This window comes from Ostrea edulis, chromosome 1 (assembly GCF_947568905.1).
Source record: "Ostrea edulis chromosome 1, xbOstEdul1.1, whole genome shotgun sequence".
Lineage (NCBI taxonomy): Eukaryota > Metazoa > Mollusca > Bivalvia > Ostreida > Ostreidae > Ostrea > Ostrea edulis.
Genome location: NC_079164.1, coordinates 86,397,786 through 86,419,136, shown reverse-complemented (window position 1 = coordinate 86,419,136; position 21,351 = coordinate 86,397,786). Strand labels below are relative to the sequence as shown.

Sequence of the window (21,351 nt, the reverse complement as noted above, 5' to 3'; positions counted from 1 at the left end):
CTCCTGTGTGAATCATGTTTTCGGTTGAAAATATATGGTTATCGTTGTTTCTAGGATATATAATGTGTTAAACTCCAATTTTTCTTCTATCCTTTGGATAACAATTTTCTCCAAACGGAAAATACTATATAATTAGACAAGTTACATACATGTAGACGATCCAAGTCGTCGATTTTAGGAAAAGAGCACTCCTTTTGTGGGAAAACTTAATACTATGATACAGAGATACTTAAAACGTAGTTGATATAAGTGGTTTTCTATTAAGTTTACGTGATGGGAAAAAAAGGTATATGTCCTTAAATATAAAAATCAGTGTGGTGTTTGATCCTCCTTAACGGACCCCCGTAGTTTCCTGACTCTGTGATTTCTTAACCAGCTGATACGCCGCGCAGTGCCACATTTCTGCATCAACGGATAACATAACACAATACATAGGTTTTGACAATGGCACGGAATTTAGAAGTTCTAGCACTGTGTTGTATTTTCGTTGCTACAGCGAAATCCACTGGTGAGTTATGCATTTTCATATATCAGGTATTTATATGTAGTATATTTCATATTCTGTATCATGTTCAAATAATATGGAGTTTGAAACGATATGATTTGTAAAATTATTTAATTTTACTGAAAAACTCCTAAAATGTATAGCATTTTCTTAATGTGAAAATTTATAAGAAATCTCAGAAAAGTTGCCTTCATTAAAAATAAATGAGGGGGGAAAATTGCGTTCATCATCCTAAAGAAATTGCCTTTTGATCATGCAATATGACACTTGAAAGAACCAACTTATCATTTTTTTAAATAAATATAAATGAAGCCTGTTTTATTCATGGGACACTTAAAAAATCACAGTACAATGTACCTTCGCCACAAAAAAAATACAAATCTGTACCCCTAACGACCTTGTAACGATCACAATACATGCAAGGACAGAAAGGCTTCCTGAACGGTGAGAATAAGCACATACATTACCACGAAAATTCTACACTAGGTTTCCATGTATTATAAACGTATCTGAAATGACCAAATAACAATGCGAAACCCACATGCCAAGTGTATTTCATCCCCAGATCAAGGACCCCACCCCAAGCCTTTCATTGAAACGATTCAGAAAGTTAGGTAGCTTAACTTTTTGAATCGTCTCAATATAAAGATGTTTTAAACACAAAATTTTTGGGATGTTGTTCCCTCCCACCTCCTCCCGGTATAACTTCCAGCTGGATACCGTTTTTCGATTCGATTGTTCTTCTCTGGGAGATCCTCACCCCCCCCCCTTTTTTTTTTATTCCTTCGGCTGAAATCACGCGGTAGAATGGCTTCCAATCAGTGTCCCTGTTCTGGATTCCCTATCTTGATAAGAAACTTATTCCGTTGATATTCTGTTAATACCAGGCTTCTGACAACTGATGAACGTATACATTGATTTTCCTTCTGAGACATTACAAAGTTCTCCATCATGAAATGGTTTGTCTTCATCTTTACCTTCAGAGAGGCGTTTTGAACGGCACTGAAGATGGATACATCATTCTTAGTTTGGACATCAATTTGATGAAGAATTATTTATATCAACATTTTCTGATCAAAATACAATAATATCGATTATTTACATGAATGATTATTAATCAATATAAAATAATTATCTTTTATATCAATGAAATAGATTACTCCCAATAAAACTTTTTTTTTTAATGTTAAAACATGATTTTTAAAAAAATGAATATTAATACATGTAGATCTAACGCTATCACGCAATTCAAATTTATCTATGTGTAAATAGAAAAAAGTAGTTTGTTTCGTATGAAAATTCGAATTTTTTAATGAAAGATTAGCAGCAAAATTCCTGATATCAATGACTGGTGAATTTTATATCAATGAATACCGTACCCGTTAGCGAATTACTGATATGAATAATTTGATTTATTAGATATCGTGAAACGGGAGCGCATATGATAGTAGATATATTATTTATATACACTATGTAACTTTTGGGGTCATTCAAGGTTCGTACACTTATGAAGTACGTGTACCCCCCCCCCTCCCCACGTATAATTCCAATCATCCTGAAGTTCATAGCGAAAAAAGCAAATTTTCTCCATTCCTCCTTTTCATTTTTTTATCATTATTTTTTCCCTCCATGCTGGGTATCGAAAAAAAACCTCCACACACAACTGTCAGTGAGACGAACTGGTTAGCATTTCTCCGGCGTTTACAGGCTTCTAGCTTTAGCATGTACCGCTTAATCACCCCATCATCAATTAAATCCTGACGTTTCGATCAAATGAAGGTACTTCACACTAAATGCACTGGGCCCCTTGTGAAGTATGACGGGGATTTTAATGGGTTCCAAGTGCATGGGGATTGTTTAAAGTTTATGTCTGTCAAACATCTTGACGATTTGTCTTTTTCATTGTAAACGCATACATGCATTACTCCTTAACTCAGAAGTATTCATTAACACCCATCCCAGTTCCTTTAAGTGCACGGGGTGGGGTGGGGGGTTACCGTCTAGTGTGTTTATGAATGACAGATAACGGATTCCTATGACAGATAACGGATTCCTGTGACAGATAACGGATTTCTATGACAGATAACGGATTTCTATGACAGATAACGGATTCCTGTGACAGATAACGGATTTATATGACAGATATCGGATTCCTATGACAGATAACGGATTCCTGTGACAGATAACGGATTTCTATACTAACATTAGTGACAATCAGTTTCTGTTTCAATATTTATAGAATTCTCAGTAATTAATGTTCACTTTTCTAATTTTGACTAATGTTTCAGTCATTATTAATTTCTATTCCAATGTTGACTGTTGTTTCAGCAATTATTGATCTATATTACAATCCCGATTGAAGTCTCCATTATCACTAGTTCCTGTTCCAATGTCGATTGATATCTAGGTAATCATTGGTTTCTGTTCCAATGTCGATTGATATCTTGCATGGTAATCATTGATTTCTGTTCCAATGTCGATTGATATCTAGGTAATCATTAGTTTCTGTTCCAATGTCGACTGCTGTCGCAGTAATTCATTAATTTCCATTCCAATGTTGACTATTGAATAACTACGTAATAATTAATTTCTGTTTTAATTAATGTCGACTGATTTCTAGGTAATAATTAATTTCTGTTTCAATGTCGACTGATTTCTAGGTAATAATTAATTTCTGTTTCAATGTCGACTGATTTCTAGGTAATAATTAATTACTGTTTCAATGTCGACTGATTTCTAGGTAATAATTAATTACTGTTTCAATGTCGACTGATTTCTAGGTAATAATTAATTACTGTTTCAATGTCGACTGATTTCTAGGTAATCAGTAATTACATGTATCAGTTTCTGTTACAATATTGACTGATGTCTCAGTAATTACATCAGTTTCTGTTACAATAGTGACTGATGTCTCAGTAATTACATGTATCTGTTTCTGTTACAATATTGACTGATGTCTTAGTAATTACATCAGTTTCTGTTACAATATTGACTGATGTCTTAGTAATTACATCAGTTTCTGTTACAATATTGACTGATGTCTTAGTAATTACATCAGTTTCTGTTACAATATTGACTGATGTCTCAGTAATTACATGTAGTTACTGTTACAATATTGACTGATGTCTTAGTAATTACATGTATCAGTTTCTGTTACAATATTGACTGATGTCTTAGTAATTACATCAGTTTCTGTTACAATATTGACTGATGTCTCAGTAATTACATGTAGTTACTGTTACAATATTGACTGATGTCTTAGTAATTACATGTATCAGTTTCTGTTACAATATTGACTGATGTCTTAGTAATTACATCAGTTTCTGTTACAATATTGACTGATGTCTTAGTAATTACATCAGTTTCTGTTACAATATTGACTGATGTCTTAGTAATTACATCAGTTTCTGTTACAATATTGACTGATGTCTTAGTAATTATACGTACTGTTATATTTCAGAATCACCACATTGGACGTATGGAGAAACGGATGGTGAGTCAATATCACAAAGTATTACTAGTATAGAATGAACAGGGAAACATGCATACACATAATATACATGGCGCGCCAATTTCACATTTGTATCAGGTAAACTAAGTTTATTAAGTGGCGTATACAATGATTTGTAAAGCTATTTAACGTTGTGAATCTCATCAACTCTGAAAACATGTCAAAAATAATTTTCGAGGATAATTGTAAATGACCAGTCGTAAGCTGCCGTGAATTAAGGAGTGAATTCAAAGTCCTTTTCATTCATTGTTTACAATGTAAAGTAAGTTAGGGCAGTTTACGTTTGTATATGAGGTTACATGTAGATTGTCTCAACTTAGTTCAGGCCTATATCATACGAGTATAAAATGAATAGCAATTACTTTCAATCCTTATGATTTTATTTAGTAAAAACATAGTTGGTGTGATTTGGTGAATAATTCTAAAGAAAATATGAATTCTACATGACGTAACCGTCACAACAAAAAGGGAACAGGAATCAAATTGTGACGTCATTCCTAGTACTTCATATGGGGCCATTTCACAGCAATTCAATTTACACGATATATGTTGTTGATAAAGTCAAATGCATCAATGAAATTGTTATTTACAAGTGAAACCAAATTATTTGATTCTAACTCTAGAGCTAACAATCGTATAACTGTTCTATGTCCCACATCTGCAAACGATAGCTTTCATCTACAAACCTTGATAGCGAACGATGCTTTCTATTTTGGAAACTTAGTTTAACAGCCATAATTCACGTTCGTACACTATATGGTTAGAGTCGTTACTTTAAATTATAGTTTAGAGAGGAACCAATCACGGGAGTCGATACAAACGTACCAACGTATGGTAAGGAAATGTATAAAAAGAAGAAAAAAAGAAATTATCAACTTGAGTAGCAATTCATTTTCTGTAAAACCCTGATCAGACATCTCACTATTTCATTATATTGATTTTAGACACATACCCATCAACCTTTAAAGATAAATTCCAAGCACCGATTTAAAAGGGGAAACAATCCCGAATGATACAATGCAGGGTGACGGTGATACACGTCATATTTGTATGTGCTTATTTTACAACATATACGATAGTGTAGAACTGTAGCTCTAAGGTGCCGGGGTGGTGGTGGGGGTGGTTAATCTCTGGCCTATCCTAATCCCCCCCTCAAGAATTCCAATTCTACAACTCATGGTGCATTGTATAACTTTAGCCCTGTTTTTGATACATGTCTGTTCTGCTTCGCAAGGACCAGACCATGTAGACTACAATCGATTCAGGGCAGAATCGCTTTGAATCATCTACGCATGCGTATTTATTTATTAAATGATCTTATGCATTCTGACTGCATAAGTTTATACATAGTTTAACGCAAAGACAACATAATAGAAAAACGACGAGAAGTTTTAAAGTTTTAGCGCCGCGAGTTTTAGCACATGTTCATTTGTAATGATGTCTTTTCACCGATGTGATGAATTTTAGGTGGATTTTTCTGTTTTCTAAACAAAAACAAAAATGAAGAAAACGAGCACGACATTTTCTGTGTTGAAAGTGTTTGATCGAGTGCTAGGGATCTTACCGAATGTTGTATACATGTACTGTTATCATTCAAACCAGAATTCATTGCGTCACTTGGACCACTTTCTTACCCCTCTTCACAGACATCTCCAATGTCTATAAGAAATATAAGTTGGTTATATTCTGCATTAAAAGCACGATTGTATCCTGCGTGGGTATGGTTTTATTCAAATGACGTTTTGCAGGGTGATAACATTTAAGACGATTTACTATTTTAACTTAACATTGAGTGAAACTCTCGCACGACCGACTGAAATACATTTGTAAATTTCTAAGAATCAAAATTTTTAATCACACCTTTTCATCACAGAATATTTTAGCCAATTTATCCAGAATTTCATAAGTATTTGCCCTAAAGTTTCAAATAAAGATGGAGAAACAATTTGATGTTAACTGAAACATATTCAAGATAGAACATCTTTTGTCTATCTACCAACCCAACCTTTTATTATAGAGCCGGGAGAGCAAATAAGATTTTGTATTTTAAAAAATTGGGTTATGCGGCAAATTAATTAGGCCTTAATTGTGTTTGTTTCCCTCTTTTCACCGACAAATAAAGTACCGATTTGCAACAACAAAAACGGTAGGTATAAGTCTCTAAAAAAAATTGTAACCTTTTTTTAAATTAAATTTCAAATAAAGTTTTAATTTACTGAAATAGAATGTCTTCATTTAAGAACAGAAAGGTATAACGACTGTGTTAAAAATACATGTGATTGCTCATACCAAGTCGCTATACAAAAATGAAATAAATTTCCCACCCGAGGACATAATAGCGGGGAACAAACAATATTATATTAATGTATTTTAATTTAGGTCATGTATAAAAAAAAAATTCACCACAACCCCTGACGGGTTATAGAATACAATGCATTCCCTCTCCTATGAATGAGATCCTGTGTGTTGGCGGGTGTGAAGGTGACTTTGATGTTAATCAATGAACGACATGCGCTGCCGGCTCAGTGTCTTCCTGCACGTAGTTTTTTAAAATCACTCCACGAAAAAAATTTTTTTTACATCTTGACAACCCAATTGTTCGTGTCATTGGTCAATTTAGTGCTTTTTATAATTTTTGTATTTGACCTTGTACATGTATCTATTTCGTAGATCTGACACGTTGAGGTAGTTTTCTCTCTCTCTCTCTCTCTCTCTCTCTCTCTCTCTCTCTCTCTCTCTCTCTCTAACAACACCCGATACCTAACATTGTCGGATCCACAAAGTAGATACATGTACAATGAAATAATAAAAAATACAAAACACAAATACAATGAATCTGTAATATACAACTGTAGATTTTGCATACATCTAGTGCTCAATCTAATTGTTTGTTTCGTTGGCCATTTATAAATACACACGCGCGCGCGCTCATGTGTGTGTGTGAGTTTGTGTGTGTGTCAAGAGGCACCCTGCGATCGGAAGGCCTATGCCCGAAACCACAACGTGTTATATCGAAAATCAATTGATTGCTATGCAGAATGAGAAGGCAATACACATATAAACATCAGAATACAATCGCAAATGAGATATATGTATATGCACGTAAAACGTAAACAATCTTTATACGCCGGTCGTTATGTAATGTCGCTGTCCATGCGTCTGGTCATCTGTCTGTCTGTCCGAGGTAATGTTATATGGACTTTTTTTCCGTAACGAATGCATGTATAGCTTTGAAATTTGGTCACAATTTCTCCTTCAAGAAGCGTAAGAATGAGTTTGCATTTCAGCTGAATGGATTGGTGCACCTTGACCTACTTTAGGACTATAATTAGGTCAAACAGTTTTTCGGACTTTTTTTTTTCGTTGTGGATACAGATATTGCCCTGAAATTTAGCCATAAGCTTCCTCTCGGAGAAATACAAGTTCAGTTTGCATTTCAGCTGGATTGGCCCGTCCATCTTGAGCTACATTGGGGCTAAAAGTAGGTAAAACAGTATTCCGGAATTTTTTCCTTATGGATACAGATTTTGCCATGAAATTTAGTCACAGGCTTCCTCTTGGAGAAATACAGGTTCAGTTTGCATTTCAGCTGGATTGGACCTACTTTCGGGCTAAAAATATATCAACTAGTGTTTCGGACTTTATTCATTACGGATACAGATATCACCCTGTAATTTAGTTACAAGTCTCAGAGGAATACAAGTTCAGTTCGCATTTTCAGCTGGATTGGTCCGTCCTTTACCTATTTTTGGGCTAAAATAGGTCAAACAGTTTTCGGACTTTCTCCATTACGGACACATATATTGCACTGAAATTCAGTCACAAGCTTTCTCCTTGAGGAATACAACTTCAGTTTGCATTTGAGCTGAATTGGTCTGTCTGTCTGTGTGTCAGTCCGAGGTAATGTTTTCCGGACTTTTTTCCGTAACAGATGCATGTACAGCGTTGCAATTTGGTCACAATTTCTTCCTAATGAAGCGTAAGAATGAGTGTGCATTTCAGCTGTATTAGTGTACCGTGGCCTACTTTCGGGCTAAAAGTAGGTCAAACAGTTTTCCGAACTTTTTTGTTACGGATACAGATATTGCCCTGAAATTTAGTCGCAAGCTTTCTGTCGGAGGAATACAGGTTCAATTAGCATTTTAGCTGGATTGATGTACCATGGCCTATTTAAGGGGTAGAAGTAAGTCAAACAGTTTTCCAGATTTTTTCTCTCGATCATTTCACATTTCAACTTAATTAGTGCATCATGACCTACTTTAAGGCTAAAAGTAGGTCAAATAGTTTCCTGGACTTTTTTCATCATAGACACATATATTGCACTGACATTTTGTCACCCCCCCCCCCCTCAGATAAATACATAATCAGTTCAGATATCAGATGGATTGGTTCACCATGACCTACTTCAAGATTTTTCTATTCAGAATGTGTGTTGTATCAATTTAGAGTGCATGGTATGCTACCAGGTTGAATTTCACTGTCCGACGGGCGTATATCGTACTGTTTGCGGTACTCTTGCTAAAATGGGACAAAAATAGTTGAAGGAGTGATATTCAAGATTGTTAGTTAAATAGATTGGTTGATTGATTGATTTAATGTTCCATTGATTAATCTTTGACAGGTCCTTCCCGCTGGAAAAATTCCTTCCCAATTTGTGGTCAGACCCACCAGTCTCCTATCAACCTTCCCGCTGGTCAGGACATGACCTATGACCCCAACCTGAAACCATTTACGCTGTCCGGTTTTCTTAATCCTCAGGATTACAAGTTAAAGATCACCAATAACGGTCACACAGGTAAATAGTGAGTGGAGTCGGTAACACCGGTAAATAGAGGAATCAGTAACACAGGTAAATAGTGAGTGGAATCGGTAACACCGGTAAATAGTGAGGGAATCGGTAACACAGGTAAATAGTGAGGGAATCGGTAACACCGGTAAAGAATGAGTGGAATTGATAACACCGGTAAATAGTGAGTGGAGTCAGTAACACCGGTAAAGAGTGAGTGGTATTGATAACACCGGTAAATAGTGAGGGAATCGGTAACACAGGTAAATAGTGAGGGAATCGGTAACACAGGTAAATAGTGAGTGGAATTGATAACACAGGTAAATAGTGAGTGGAATCGGTAACACAGGTAAATAGTGAGTGGAATTGATAACACAGGTAAATAGTGAGTGGAATCGGTAACACAGGTAAATAGTGAGGGAATCGGTAACACAGGTAAATAGTGAGTGGAATTGATAACACCGGTAAATAGTGAGTGGAATTGGTAACACCGGTAAAGAGTGAGTGGAATTGGTAACACAGGTAAAGAGTGAGTGGAATTGATAACAAAGGTAAATAGTGAGGGAATCGGTAACACCGGTAAATAGTGAGTGGAATTGATAACACAGGTAAATAGTGAGGGAATCGGTAATACAGGTAAATAGTGAGGGAATCAGTAACACAGGTAAATAGTGAGGGAATCGGTAACACCGGTAAATAGTGAGTGGAATGGATAACACAGGTAAATAGTGAGGGAATTGATAGCATAGGTAAATAGTGAGTGGAGTCAGTAACACCGGTAAAGAGTGAGTGGAATCAGTAACACAGGTAAATAGTGAGTGGAATCGGTAACACAGGTAAATAGTGAGGGAATCGGTAACATAGGTAAATAGTGAGTGGAATCGGTAACACAGGTAAATAGTGAGTGGAATCGGTAACACAGGTAAAGAGTGAGTGGAATTGATAACACAGGTAAATAGTGAGTGGAATCGGTAACATTTTTGAAAATCCTTTATATGACAAGATATGGAGCGGACAATATCTTACTATGTCTGGTTTGACCCTTGATTCCTTTTTCAAAGAAGGGCATAAAATATATCCACGTAGTGGCACGTAACCCAGTTGGATTGGAGAGAAAGATAGGGGTGTTTTTATTCGATACGGGATATGTTAATGAAACGTTTGCAATATTGGTGAAAAATTACAGATAGTAAAATTGAAAATAGATATCATATCACTCAAACGGTAACCAAAATGCTTTCGAATATCCCTATTCATCAATTTAGTCATTGAGAAACTAATCATCAAAAATAAAAATGTATGATGGGTTGTCTAGCTAAAGGGCGCTAATTGACTAAGGAATGGCGAGCGAGTTGTCCCGATACAAAACGACTAGTGGAGATACATTCACATATTACATATATTACGAATGTATCTATAACGCACTGCAGACGTCAGCTTTGATTTTGTATCCACGTAGAGTACATCTATGTATAGCATGCAACATTTTGTGTTTAATGCCATTTATTAGGTACTGATTATTCAGTTTACCTGATTAAGATAGAGGGTTCACGGTGGGTCTAACCGGTCAACAGGGGATACTTACTCCTCCTGAATGTTTCTAGATATCTATGCTTATCTTGGCCTCAATTTATATACTGCTTATTTTGTGTTATCCTCTATACGGGGCCTAAATCTGTACTTAGTATTCTATACAGGGTTTATAAGATTAATAACTGTTTGTTATTGTCACTTTTTCCATGTAGAACAAATTAAGCATTTACGAATTCCGCACTACAAATGACATTAGTACAGAATTCGGCCTCGTATCGAGGATAGCATAAAATAAGCAGGTATTGATTAAGTATTATGTACAAGCTGTAGATGGAGTGATAATGCTAGTATTTTACAGTGAACATTTTCTTTGAACGAATTAATAGCATTTATCAGAATTAAAAGAAACTCTAAAAGAATAGATTTTTGACTGGGTCCTGATATAGGAAAACTTCATTATATAATGTCGATCAGCGGCTGTTGTTATTAATCTGATGATTTTTTTTAAAAACATATTTTATTGAGAAACTCAACAGATTGGGCAACAGGCATAGCCTATGTATGTAGGTCCTCTCCCAAATACAAAGGTCAAGTACAAAGATATGATTGATAAAAAGGATTTTTTGAAGATGTAACAATATTGTAATGAGGTTTACATGAAAATAGTTAAGAGTTTTGTTGAATTTTGCTATGAATTGATTTTTTATTGATCAACATGTTCTACACATACACAAATACTTAAAAAACTTTCCACCTACAGTCACACACACACACGTATATACATATAATATAGATCAATACTAACAATACTACTAGTATATTAACAATACTATCTGATGATGATGAAGTACCACAGACAGATAGTCTAAAGCTGCAAAGACATCAAATCTTCAGACTTAAGAAGCCTTTAAACCAGATGGTAGACATTCCAACACAGAAAGACCACAAACTGGAGAAATGGAGACGCTGTAGCGGAGATGGTGGTCATAATGGATGTATCGCCCGCCGAGTTCATCGGGAACTCACAGTGTCTACGGAATCCAGTATCGCAGTGTTTCAACATCTCAGGGACACCGATAGACACATACAGTTACACCAGTAAAACATTATGTGATCTGAAGAATAAGTGCATTACATAAATGTATACCATCAGTGTTATGTGATGATAAGATGCCATGTAGTGGATAATTTCATAGCGAGCACATCCATCCACCCTCATCCCAAATCCAATTTCAAAAGTTTTTTAAGATCCACATAAAGATTTGGAGATTGTTTCCTTTTGACTACTGTGATGTAACATTTCTCTTTGTGTTCTCTGTATTGGAGATTGTTTCCTTTTGACTACTGTGACGTAACATTTCTCTTTGTGTTCTCAGTATTGGAGATTGTTTCCTTTTGACTACTGTGACGTAACATTTCTCTTTGTGTTCTCTGTATTGGAGATTGTTTCCTTTTGACTACTGTGACGTAACATTTCTCTTTGTGTTCTCAGTATTGGAGATTGTTTCCTTTTGACTACTGTGACGTAACATTTCTCTTTGTGTTCTCTGTATTGGAGATTGCTTCCTTTTGACTACTGTGACGTAACATTTCTCTTTGTGTTCTCAGTATTGGAGATTGTTTCCTTTTGACTACTGTGATGTAACATTTCTCTTTGTGTTCTCTGTATTGGAGATTGTTTCCTTTTGACTACTGTGACGTAACATTTCTCTTTGTGTTCTCTTTATTGGAGATTGTTTCCTTTTGACTACTGTGACGTAACATTTCTCTTTGTGTTCTCTGTATTGGAGATTGTTTCCTTTTGACTACTGTGACGTAACATTTCTCTTTGTGTTCTCAGTATTGGAGATTGTTTCCTTTAAGACTACTGTGAAGTAACATTTCTCTTTGTGTTCTCAGTATTGGAGATTGTTTCCTTTTGACTACTGTGAAGTAACATTTCTCTTTGTGTTCTCTGTATTGGAGATTGTTTCTTTTTGACTACTGTGAAGTAACATTTCTCTTTGTGTTCTCAGTAAAAGTGGACGTGGAGGAGGGTGATCTGACAGTGGAGAATGGCGGGCTACCGGGGAGGTACAAGACGGCTCAGTTCCACTTCCACTGGGGGCGCGATAACACTCAAGGGTCAGAGCACCTGTCCAGCGGCAAACATTACCCAATGGAGGTATGGAGCGCGATCTTAATTACCTTTGAATTTAATAGATTAGAGTTGGATAACTCTGTATAGCTGCGAACGATACTCAATGGATATTTACTGGCCTTACTTAAAACTGAATAGGGTAGTTAACTCCTGGATGCAAGAAAAAACAAAGGTTATTCTATGGAGTGGTAAGGAACAGTGACATTAACTGGCTTACTAACTCTTAATAACAGCGATAGTTACCCAATGGAAATACGTAACGGCAAATATTTAGCCTAAGGTTAATAAGTAGATTAGATTAAACTGTACACGTGTAACTAAGCAATATCCATATACTCAAGAATAGAAGAAACTAGTCGAGTATTCTCACCGATTTTGTGATATTTTTAAATTTTCATTATACCACCACTTGTACAGATTTTTATATAGGTTATTTCTGGATTTTACATATATATATATATATATATATATATATATATAAAGCACAAACAAACAATTATAACACCCAATCTTACGTTTACCCCTAGGATCTAAACGATACATGTGATAATCAATTAATTAATATATAAAGCACTAAATAATCACAACTAGGTACTGAAAATTTTCGCCCCAGCCCGGGGTCGAACCAGCGACGTACGGCACCCACCGCCTAGCAAGATTGTCAAACCAGTGCGTAAGTCGTTGTGGCCGAGTGGACTTACGCACTGGTTTGACAATCTTGCTAGGCGGTGGGTGCCGTACGTCGCTGGTTCGACCCCGGGCTGGGGCGAAAATTTTCAGTACCTAGTTGTGATTATTTAGTGCTTTATATATATATATATAATATATATATATATATATATATATATATATAACGTCAAAAATATAATATAAAATGTGTCACTCAGGTGAGCCTCATAAACCACGCGATTCTTGTAAACTCGAAAACAACATTTGTCGAACAGTTGGGATGGTCGCTAGAGGAATTGTGATATATTCAATATAGTGGGAAGAATTCTAAACAAATTGATTTGTGTAAATTGTTCCAGCAATGTGTTCAAATAGTTTATACAACCAGTTTATACAACTAGCAAGATGGAGTCTGTAATTCCTATCTCAGACAAGAACGATTTGCACTGTTTGTATATACTGGTGGTGAGGTGAGGCACTTTAAGAGTGAAATTAAAACAGAAATGTATTATGGAAAGGAAAGCATATCAAGGAAAATAAGCCAATTTCGTGTTAAACTTGTAATAAATTTTCAAATTAAAAATGCATGTTGACTTTGCAATTACATGTTTTAAGAATGAAACCTTTTGATATTTAATCGTATTTATCTTTTTAAAAATTACTCTATATATATACCAGATTTCATGGGCGTAATTCTGCAGGTGATAATACTTTATTCTGCATTATATCCAACAGCTCCATGTAGTAAATTACAACGAGAAGTACAGGAACTTATCTAACGCTGTGTCGCAGGAAAGAGATGGCCTGGCCGTGCTTGGTTTTTTCTTTGTGGTAAGTCATGTGGTTTTCATGCCCCAAAATTGTTACAAAAATTTGTGAGATCAAGCTTATGATTAACGGACTAGGGTGTGTTTCTATACATTCTATTGAAAATAACGCATCCTCCATTGTTGTTCAATGCCAGGGCCGTAACTGCCGATGAGGCAGACGAGGCAACTGCCTCGTCTGATTTTTTGGCAAAAAAGAAAATAAAATTATATAAATGTTATATTATAGGATATATGTTTAAAATGAAGACAAGCACCTTTGTCTTTGACACCATATTACGATTCTTTACATAGTACAAATGAAACACAAACATGATAAATTGGGATTTAAAAAGTGTCATTTTCAGTCGTAAAGTCAATCGGCGGCCCCCAATCCCCTGCCTCCCCTGATTTAGAACCCTACTTACGGCCCTGAATGCAACTAAACTTCTGCATGGGTATCCCATTCCAATATCTAGGCGGCAGAATTTTACAACAGAGGCAACGAACATTTGGGGTTTGTACGTCAACAAATTACGACGTCGCATTTGTTTGTTTCCATGGAGATCAAATCATATTCTCGTTAACATTAAAGACTTGTGAGATTTCAGTCGATCTGCAGAGCCAAAAATGCAGTTGAAAATGGGTCAATATAAATCATGAGATATGTGTCTTTGAAAAGAACCACAGCTTTACTTGATAAAACTGTTTTAATGTGCTTTTCATTTGTAGGTGACTGGAAATACTGATAACAGTGGATTGACTACTTTGCTGAATAAATTCAATGACGTGAAATTAAACGGTATGGATACGATAATTGTAAACTCTGCATAATTTTGTTTTTATAGGACCCCATTATCAAAACATATGTATGTAATTCATTCGCCTACAAAATGAAAATACGATTTTTACGGATATCAAAGATCTACCTTCTTCCAGGATCCATGTCCGAACTAACAGGTTTTAGTATGGATTCCATGCTTCCGTTTTCCAAAGGAAATGCTGACCGATTCTACAGATATTCCGGAAGTCTGACAACACCCCCATGCTATGAGAGCGTTGTGTGGACAATTTTTGAGAAAACAATTCCAATATCTAACGCACAGGTAATATCACTTAATGTCGAACATAATCTCGGTTGAGATTCGGCTGGGCTGAATATTTGGACTGACGCCTTCACCGAATCTCGGAGCAGTCCTTCATAATTCATGTTTGGAAATTAACTTTCAGCTTCGGCCAGTTCTAGCAATTAATGTGCACTTATTTGACATTGCTGTTTGCTTCAAATAAGTGATTTGACTATCAAACTAACTCTCTATCACTATTAATTTTGTATTGCTTACCGTCTAGGTAAAAAAAATCCGAAAATGAAAATAAATTTTATCCATGGCACAATATTTTATCTCTTGGAATTGAAGAGTTCCTATAGTCTGCTTTATCTCGTTACTGATACATTGTATCTCTACATACCTTCTTGTACTTAGCTAATTTAAAAAACAAACTATAGGAACTCTTCAATTTTGGGAGATAAAATATTGCGCCATAGAAGTCTTCATTTGAACGGAAAAATAAGTGATGGTTTATTTTACTTAGACGGTAAGTAATGCAGCATTAATAGTGATACAGATTTAGTTTGATAGACAACTAACTGATTTGAAGCGAACAGCAGTGTCACTTAAGTGCACATTAATTGCTAGAACCGGTCAAAGCTGATAGTAACTTTCCAGACATGAATTATAAAGGACTGTTCCGAGATTCGGTGGCGTCAATCCAAATATTCAGCCGAGCCGAATCTCAACCGAGATTATGTCGAATATAAATATTCATGTAATTGATTATTGATCAAACAGTAGTGTGGAAATATCTATACATTTCAAAGTCTAACAATGTTGATTGTTATAATGAACGATTCTTAACAGTTCAGTAAAATTTGATGTTGGACCGCTCATGAGTCTAAAATCCACAAGAAAATGAAGGGTGGGTGGGGTCTCACCTCTGATTATTTATACATAACCCTGCATAATCGAGAACATTCGTAGGAAGTTAACCGTGGGGAGTAGGGTTAGAATGGGTTCTCAGTACCCCTTGCTTGTTGTTCGAGGCGACTAAATAGGGTGGTCCATCGGATGAGACTGCAAAATCCGAGGCCCTGTGTGCTGTGTGGCACGATAAAGATCCCTCCTTACTGAAAGGCCGTAAGCGCCGAGCATAGGCTTATATTTTACAGCCCTTCATCGGCAATGGTGACGTCTCCATATGAGTGAAAGATTCTCGCGAGGAACGATAAACAAAATACAACCAACCCGTAGGGAGTTCTCAATGACACGAGTCCTCTGTGCACAGTTTTGCTGATTTGCGTTGTGGGACCAACGGATTCGGGTAAAAGATAATTCACTTGGGTCTTTGTGCTCCACAAAACACGATAAGCCTACATGTACATGTAGATGTCGTCTTTTCAATAAAATAATGATATGTATGCTTACATCTAGTTGCAATAGAAATTTGGATTGTTGCACCGTAGGTCACAGTTACAGTGTGCTCGCTTCGTCTCACAGTTACAGTGTGCTCGCTTCGTCTCACAGTTACAGTGTGCTCGCTTCGTCTTGAATTCGTTGGTTGTTTGTTTTACGTCCTGTCGAAAAATTTTCACTAATATTGAAACATCACCAGCTGTAGATGAAGTACCACTAATTTAGCCCCGAGCGCTAAGCATAGGTCTAAATTTGTGATACTTCACCTACAGCTGGTGACGTCTCAACATGAGTGAAATAATTCTCGACGAGACGTAAAAACAAATGATCACTCAATCTCAAGAACCACTAGTCCGGACAAGTTCAAATTTACATGGCAGATTTTCTTACACAGTGTAGATTCATGTTTGTAAAAGGCATGGCCCCGGGGCTAGGGTTGGATCCGAATTTTACATGCGAATATTTTTTTTTAATATGGGCCAAGGTGACTCAGGTGAGCAATGTGACCCATGGGCCTCTTGTTTTCATACTGCAACACAAATGTCACATTGGTAGGGGCATTCATGTCCTATGGACATATTCTAGTTTTTAAAATGTCATATCCGAAAGACCCATAAGGAGCGATCACTACGTATGTTTATGCCTTGGGTTTCTGTCGGCCCTGGCACGACTTCTCGGTTACGTGCTCTACCTCTGAGCTAACGCGACCGGATGTCTTGGGTTGGAGTCCATAATATATTATCAGAGTCAGTAAAAAAAAAATACAATAGAATGTTCCTTCGCCCAGTGCTCGCCGTTTGAAGTGAAAGTTGTGAGTCTTTTGAAATCTACATAAAAAGTGAAACTCGAAGCCCTGCGTTACAGCAGACACTCGCACGATCTAGATACTGAACAGAGTCCTCAAAACTGGTCTGAAATTCAAATTGAAAAACTTGACCTAAAGCTGGTAAGGTAACAGTATGAGTTCAAAATTCTTGTTGGGGGTTAATCCAGATTTAATAGTAAAAATATAAGATATAGAATATAATAGATGTATTTTGACCTCAAAAGCAGAATCAATCAGAAGTATACGGATTTCTTCTTCGATGTGAACCCTGTAAATTCAACTCGTGTTCAAACTCTAATGAACACGTCATGATAGTTATGAAGGTAATCGATATCATTTGACACAAGCTACTTATCTGATCCTTGATTCTTTTACAGCTTGAAATGTTCCGAAAGCTCCAGGAGGACACTACCCCAAACAGTAACCACGTGATTATAGACAACTTCCGACCAGTACAGGCTTTGAATGGTCGCTCAGTTACGAGAAGCTTTGAACTCAGTTCCGCTTCCGGGTTCCAGATTTCCGGTCTGGCCTTGTCACTTACACTATTATGTTTACTTTAGTTTAGAGTACCGGTATGTTAGTTAATGAATTGTAATTTTTCAGCAATGTTACTGTGAAAAACTTATAAGACTTTTATACATATATTGGGTATCTTACGCTCTACATAATAAGAGTACATATATGTTTGAACTTTTCATTTTGAATCACAATTTTTTTTTCACTTTTATACACTTGTTAAAATATATGAACACGTATGACTGAAATCAATACCTTTAAGTGTAAATGGAACTTTCATAATTTGCGTTAACGAATTTGTATGCGAATGTAGAAAGTAGAACTCTACTTTTAAAAACTTTTGAATTTGAACTAGTATTGTCCAGCTTTGTTAATGTGATAGTGAGTTATTTCTTAGATTTATTTTTTTCCACAGTGCATGTATCTGTTCGATTTGCCCTAAACTATACGTTTATGATTAGGTAGTATTTTTTGCATGTGTGATTGTTAAATGTGAATTTAAAACAAAAAATTACCTGTGTCCGTTAGTGTGTTAATGTCTGTTCGAGACGATGACATGTGTACATGTTTGTCATTTATCAAGCACTGCATCCTCCTCACGCAGGCATAGTTTACTGGACTTATCACTTTAATAATCTGTGTTTTAGATTGTTTGGGGGTCTTTTGTTTTTAATTCTATTTCCATTTTCACTCTTGACCAAGTAAAGAATTATGGGGGGGGGGGGTATGCATGCTAATTTTTTCTTGTATTATTGTGAATAACTTGATAAAATCTAGTTCATGTAGTAAAAAAAAATTAAATAAAATATTTCGAGTGTTTTATAGGAAACATATATCTCTATCATAAGGCGACAAGCTTAAACTCAAGAGGAACAGACATCAAACTTGTTGTGGAACTTCTAAAATTTGGCGATCAGTTAAAAGTCAGACACTACATGACACGGTGCAACTAGTACATAATACAAAAGATTGGTGGACGAGTAGTCTGATAGACAAGAAACGCCATTACGACTGTCAGAATAGCGTCCGGTATCTGAGTTCAAATGCATCCGAGTACCATGTATCTGCCATGCAAATTCTAGTTCACCTGTGATATCGAACACGAATAATCCATTCTGAAAATGATGTGCAAATTTCCAGTTACACCCAGTGCCTTTGCGAAAACGAGATATTACATTCTGATCATGCAGAAGAGCTCACTCGAGTCCACGACTCATGATCAAGTATGCTAAAGGACTACGGTTGTACAAGCGGATATATCTTGTATATGTCTAAAGCATTTTGAATGGCGGGTCGTAATAAAATATAATTACGTATACATATATATTATTATAATTACTATAGTAACTTTATCCGAAGAGTCGGATCACGTCGAGTTGACAGGCGAGGATCATCAGATCACACGAGACGCGAAGCGTCGAATTTGATCTGATGATCCGCGCCTGTCAACGAGACGTGATCCAACTCTTCGAATCAAGTTACTGTAGTAATGATAAATTTATTATATACCCTCATGCATTTTAAATCCACATTTATAAGATAATAAATGTAATCCAAATTATCAAAAATACAGACATACAGTGAAATTATATTTTGTGTACGCAGTTTGTGTGACGCGGCCAATATTTTAAGCAAAAAAACGTTGCGTTGATGCATTGTGACGGCATCAGTTTCAGAGGATACTGATACGGAATCAGAAAACCACAGGGTGGTGATCCGGAAAACCGGATCACACTCTGCGAAATCCACAGTATCAAAGAACGATACATTGATGGGTATATAACAAATAGTTTGAATCGAAAGCTTTCTCTTAAATTACACGCAGTACCAGCGTGTTGTGTTTGATGTCAACTGCCAAATCAGTTTCATCAGGAGTCCCACTGTCCAATGTCCTGGGCTTTTCCTGATCAGCCGATGTTCATTCAACATCAAAGCCTAGTAGTACATCAACCCAGGGCGACCTACAGTTGAATACTCATCTAGTGAGTGGAACCCGGCAACTAAACCGATCATCAGCAAGCTAGAGGCAGTACAGCGGAGAGCAGCAAGGTCCAGCAACTAAACCGATCATCAGCAAGCTAGAGGCAGTACAGCGGAGAGCAGCAAGGTCCAGCAACTAAACCGACCATCAGCAAGCTAGAGGCAGTACAGCGGAGAGCAGCAAGGTCCAGCAACTAAACCGACCATCACCAAGCTAGAGACAGTACAGCGGAGAGCAGCAAGGTCCGGCAACTAAACCGACCATCAGCAAGCTAGAGGCAGTACAGCGGAGAGCAGAAAGATCCGGCAACTAAACCGACCATCAGCAAGCTAGAGGCAGTACAGCGGAGAGCAGAAAGATCTGTCACAAGGTACTTCCAATCCAGTGCACCAGTAGTGTAACATCCATGTTATAGCAACCCCAGTGGCGGACATTACAGTACCGACCAGAGGCAGTGCGCGTTGTAATCCTATTATACAGGATTGTATAAACATTCCAGCAGGTCATCATCAACAACACACCTCGCAGAGATTCCCAATACCATACGCGAGAACGCTTGTCTACAAGACGTTGATCTTTCGGTTATGGAACTAATTTTCAGTAAATATAGTGGAGTCCAAGGCATTGGACAGCTTCAAGACCCATCTGTCCACCACCCTAGTGTAGAAGTAGATATACATGTACACGGTTATCTCCCAAAAGTCATATATTTATCATATCAAATGCTGTTACTAATAAGTTAGTTGCGGTGTTTTTTTTTAAGGAAAGCACTGTTGGGGGTGCATGATTCACTTACATAATCGTCTACTCTGTACACTCTTGCAGTAGTCACTAGTGTATACTTTTGATAAACATGGGTTCATTTTCGCTTCAAATAAAATTTCGGGTGAATACGGAACAACATGTAGAAACATTTCGGTAGTCGAAAACCAATACTGTTTCCTCTGTGATTATTATCACATATACTCAGACACGGAGGCAATACACCAAACAACCAAAATTTGAAGTGAAAACCACAGGTCATTCGAGTATATAACCCGGAGAAAGCTTTTCGAGATAGACCTCGGAACAATTAAGAGCTGTCGCTGCTACGGCGCTTTTAAAAATGAAAATCACCTACAGCTGGTGACGTCCATATATACGTGAAAATTTTTCGAATGGTAAGTAAACATGCAAACTAAAAATATAGAACGAACTAATTTTCAAAAAATATCATAATTTCTTAGACTTACAGTATATCCTGATATTTAGATAAAATAGATTTTAAGAGGTTCAACCAGCAGAGACAAGCTACTGACGTGACTATAGGTTAACATTCCCAGATTATGTCGTTGAGAATTCAACATCACGGTAGCAGATGGTTTGCATGAGTCATTTATAGATAATCTACCACATGTGCTCTTGTAGATGACCTTTCCACACTCAGTAATATCATTCGAGATAGACCTCTCTTTTATATAACAGGACATAATTACTTCACAATACCTACTTAGTCACATTTTGTAAGAGCGTGAACTCCTTGTATAAGATATCTTATTCAATGCATTAATGCTACAATGTGCATGTTTCCCTAGATGTAGTTTTCTCTCAACGTTTTGTTTTCT

General features: G+C 36.6%; 1 protein-coding gene across 1 annotated transcript; it reads left to right on the top strand.

Annotated features, from left to right (window-relative positions):
* The first annotated feature begins 350 nt into the window (after positions 1–350).
* Positions 351–18,588, top strand: LOC125677042 (carbonic anhydrase 1-like). Its single transcript, XM_048914953.2, has 8 exons — positions 351–508; positions 3,966–3,998; positions 8,638–8,811; positions 12,351–12,499; positions 13,880–13,975; positions 14,683–14,752; positions 14,890–15,056; positions 17,625–18,588. Exons 1-8 carry the CDS (start codon positions 445–447, stop codon positions 17,808–17,810), a joined length of 939 nt encoding a protein of 312 aa, XP_048770910.2. The 5' UTR covers positions 351–444; the 3' UTR covers positions 17,811–18,588.
* Positions 18,589–21,351: the final 2,763 nt, after the last annotated feature.

What these genes read in the sequence shown, in the direction of transcription:
- LOC125677042 (XM_048914953.2), top strand. Translation starts at nt 445, where the DNA reads ATGGCACGGAATTTAGAAGTTCTAGCACTGTGTTGTATTTTCGTTGCT. An exon ending in TGCTACAGCGAAATCCACTG is followed by an intron (nt 509 to 3,965) that starts GTGAGTTATGCA and finishes GTTATATTTCAG; the next exon opens with AATCACCACATTGGACGTAT. An exon ending in GACGTATGGAGAAACGGATG is followed by an intron (nt 3,999 to 8,637) that starts GTGAGTCAATAT and finishes AATCTTTGACAG; the next exon opens with GTCCTTCCCGCTGGAAAAAT.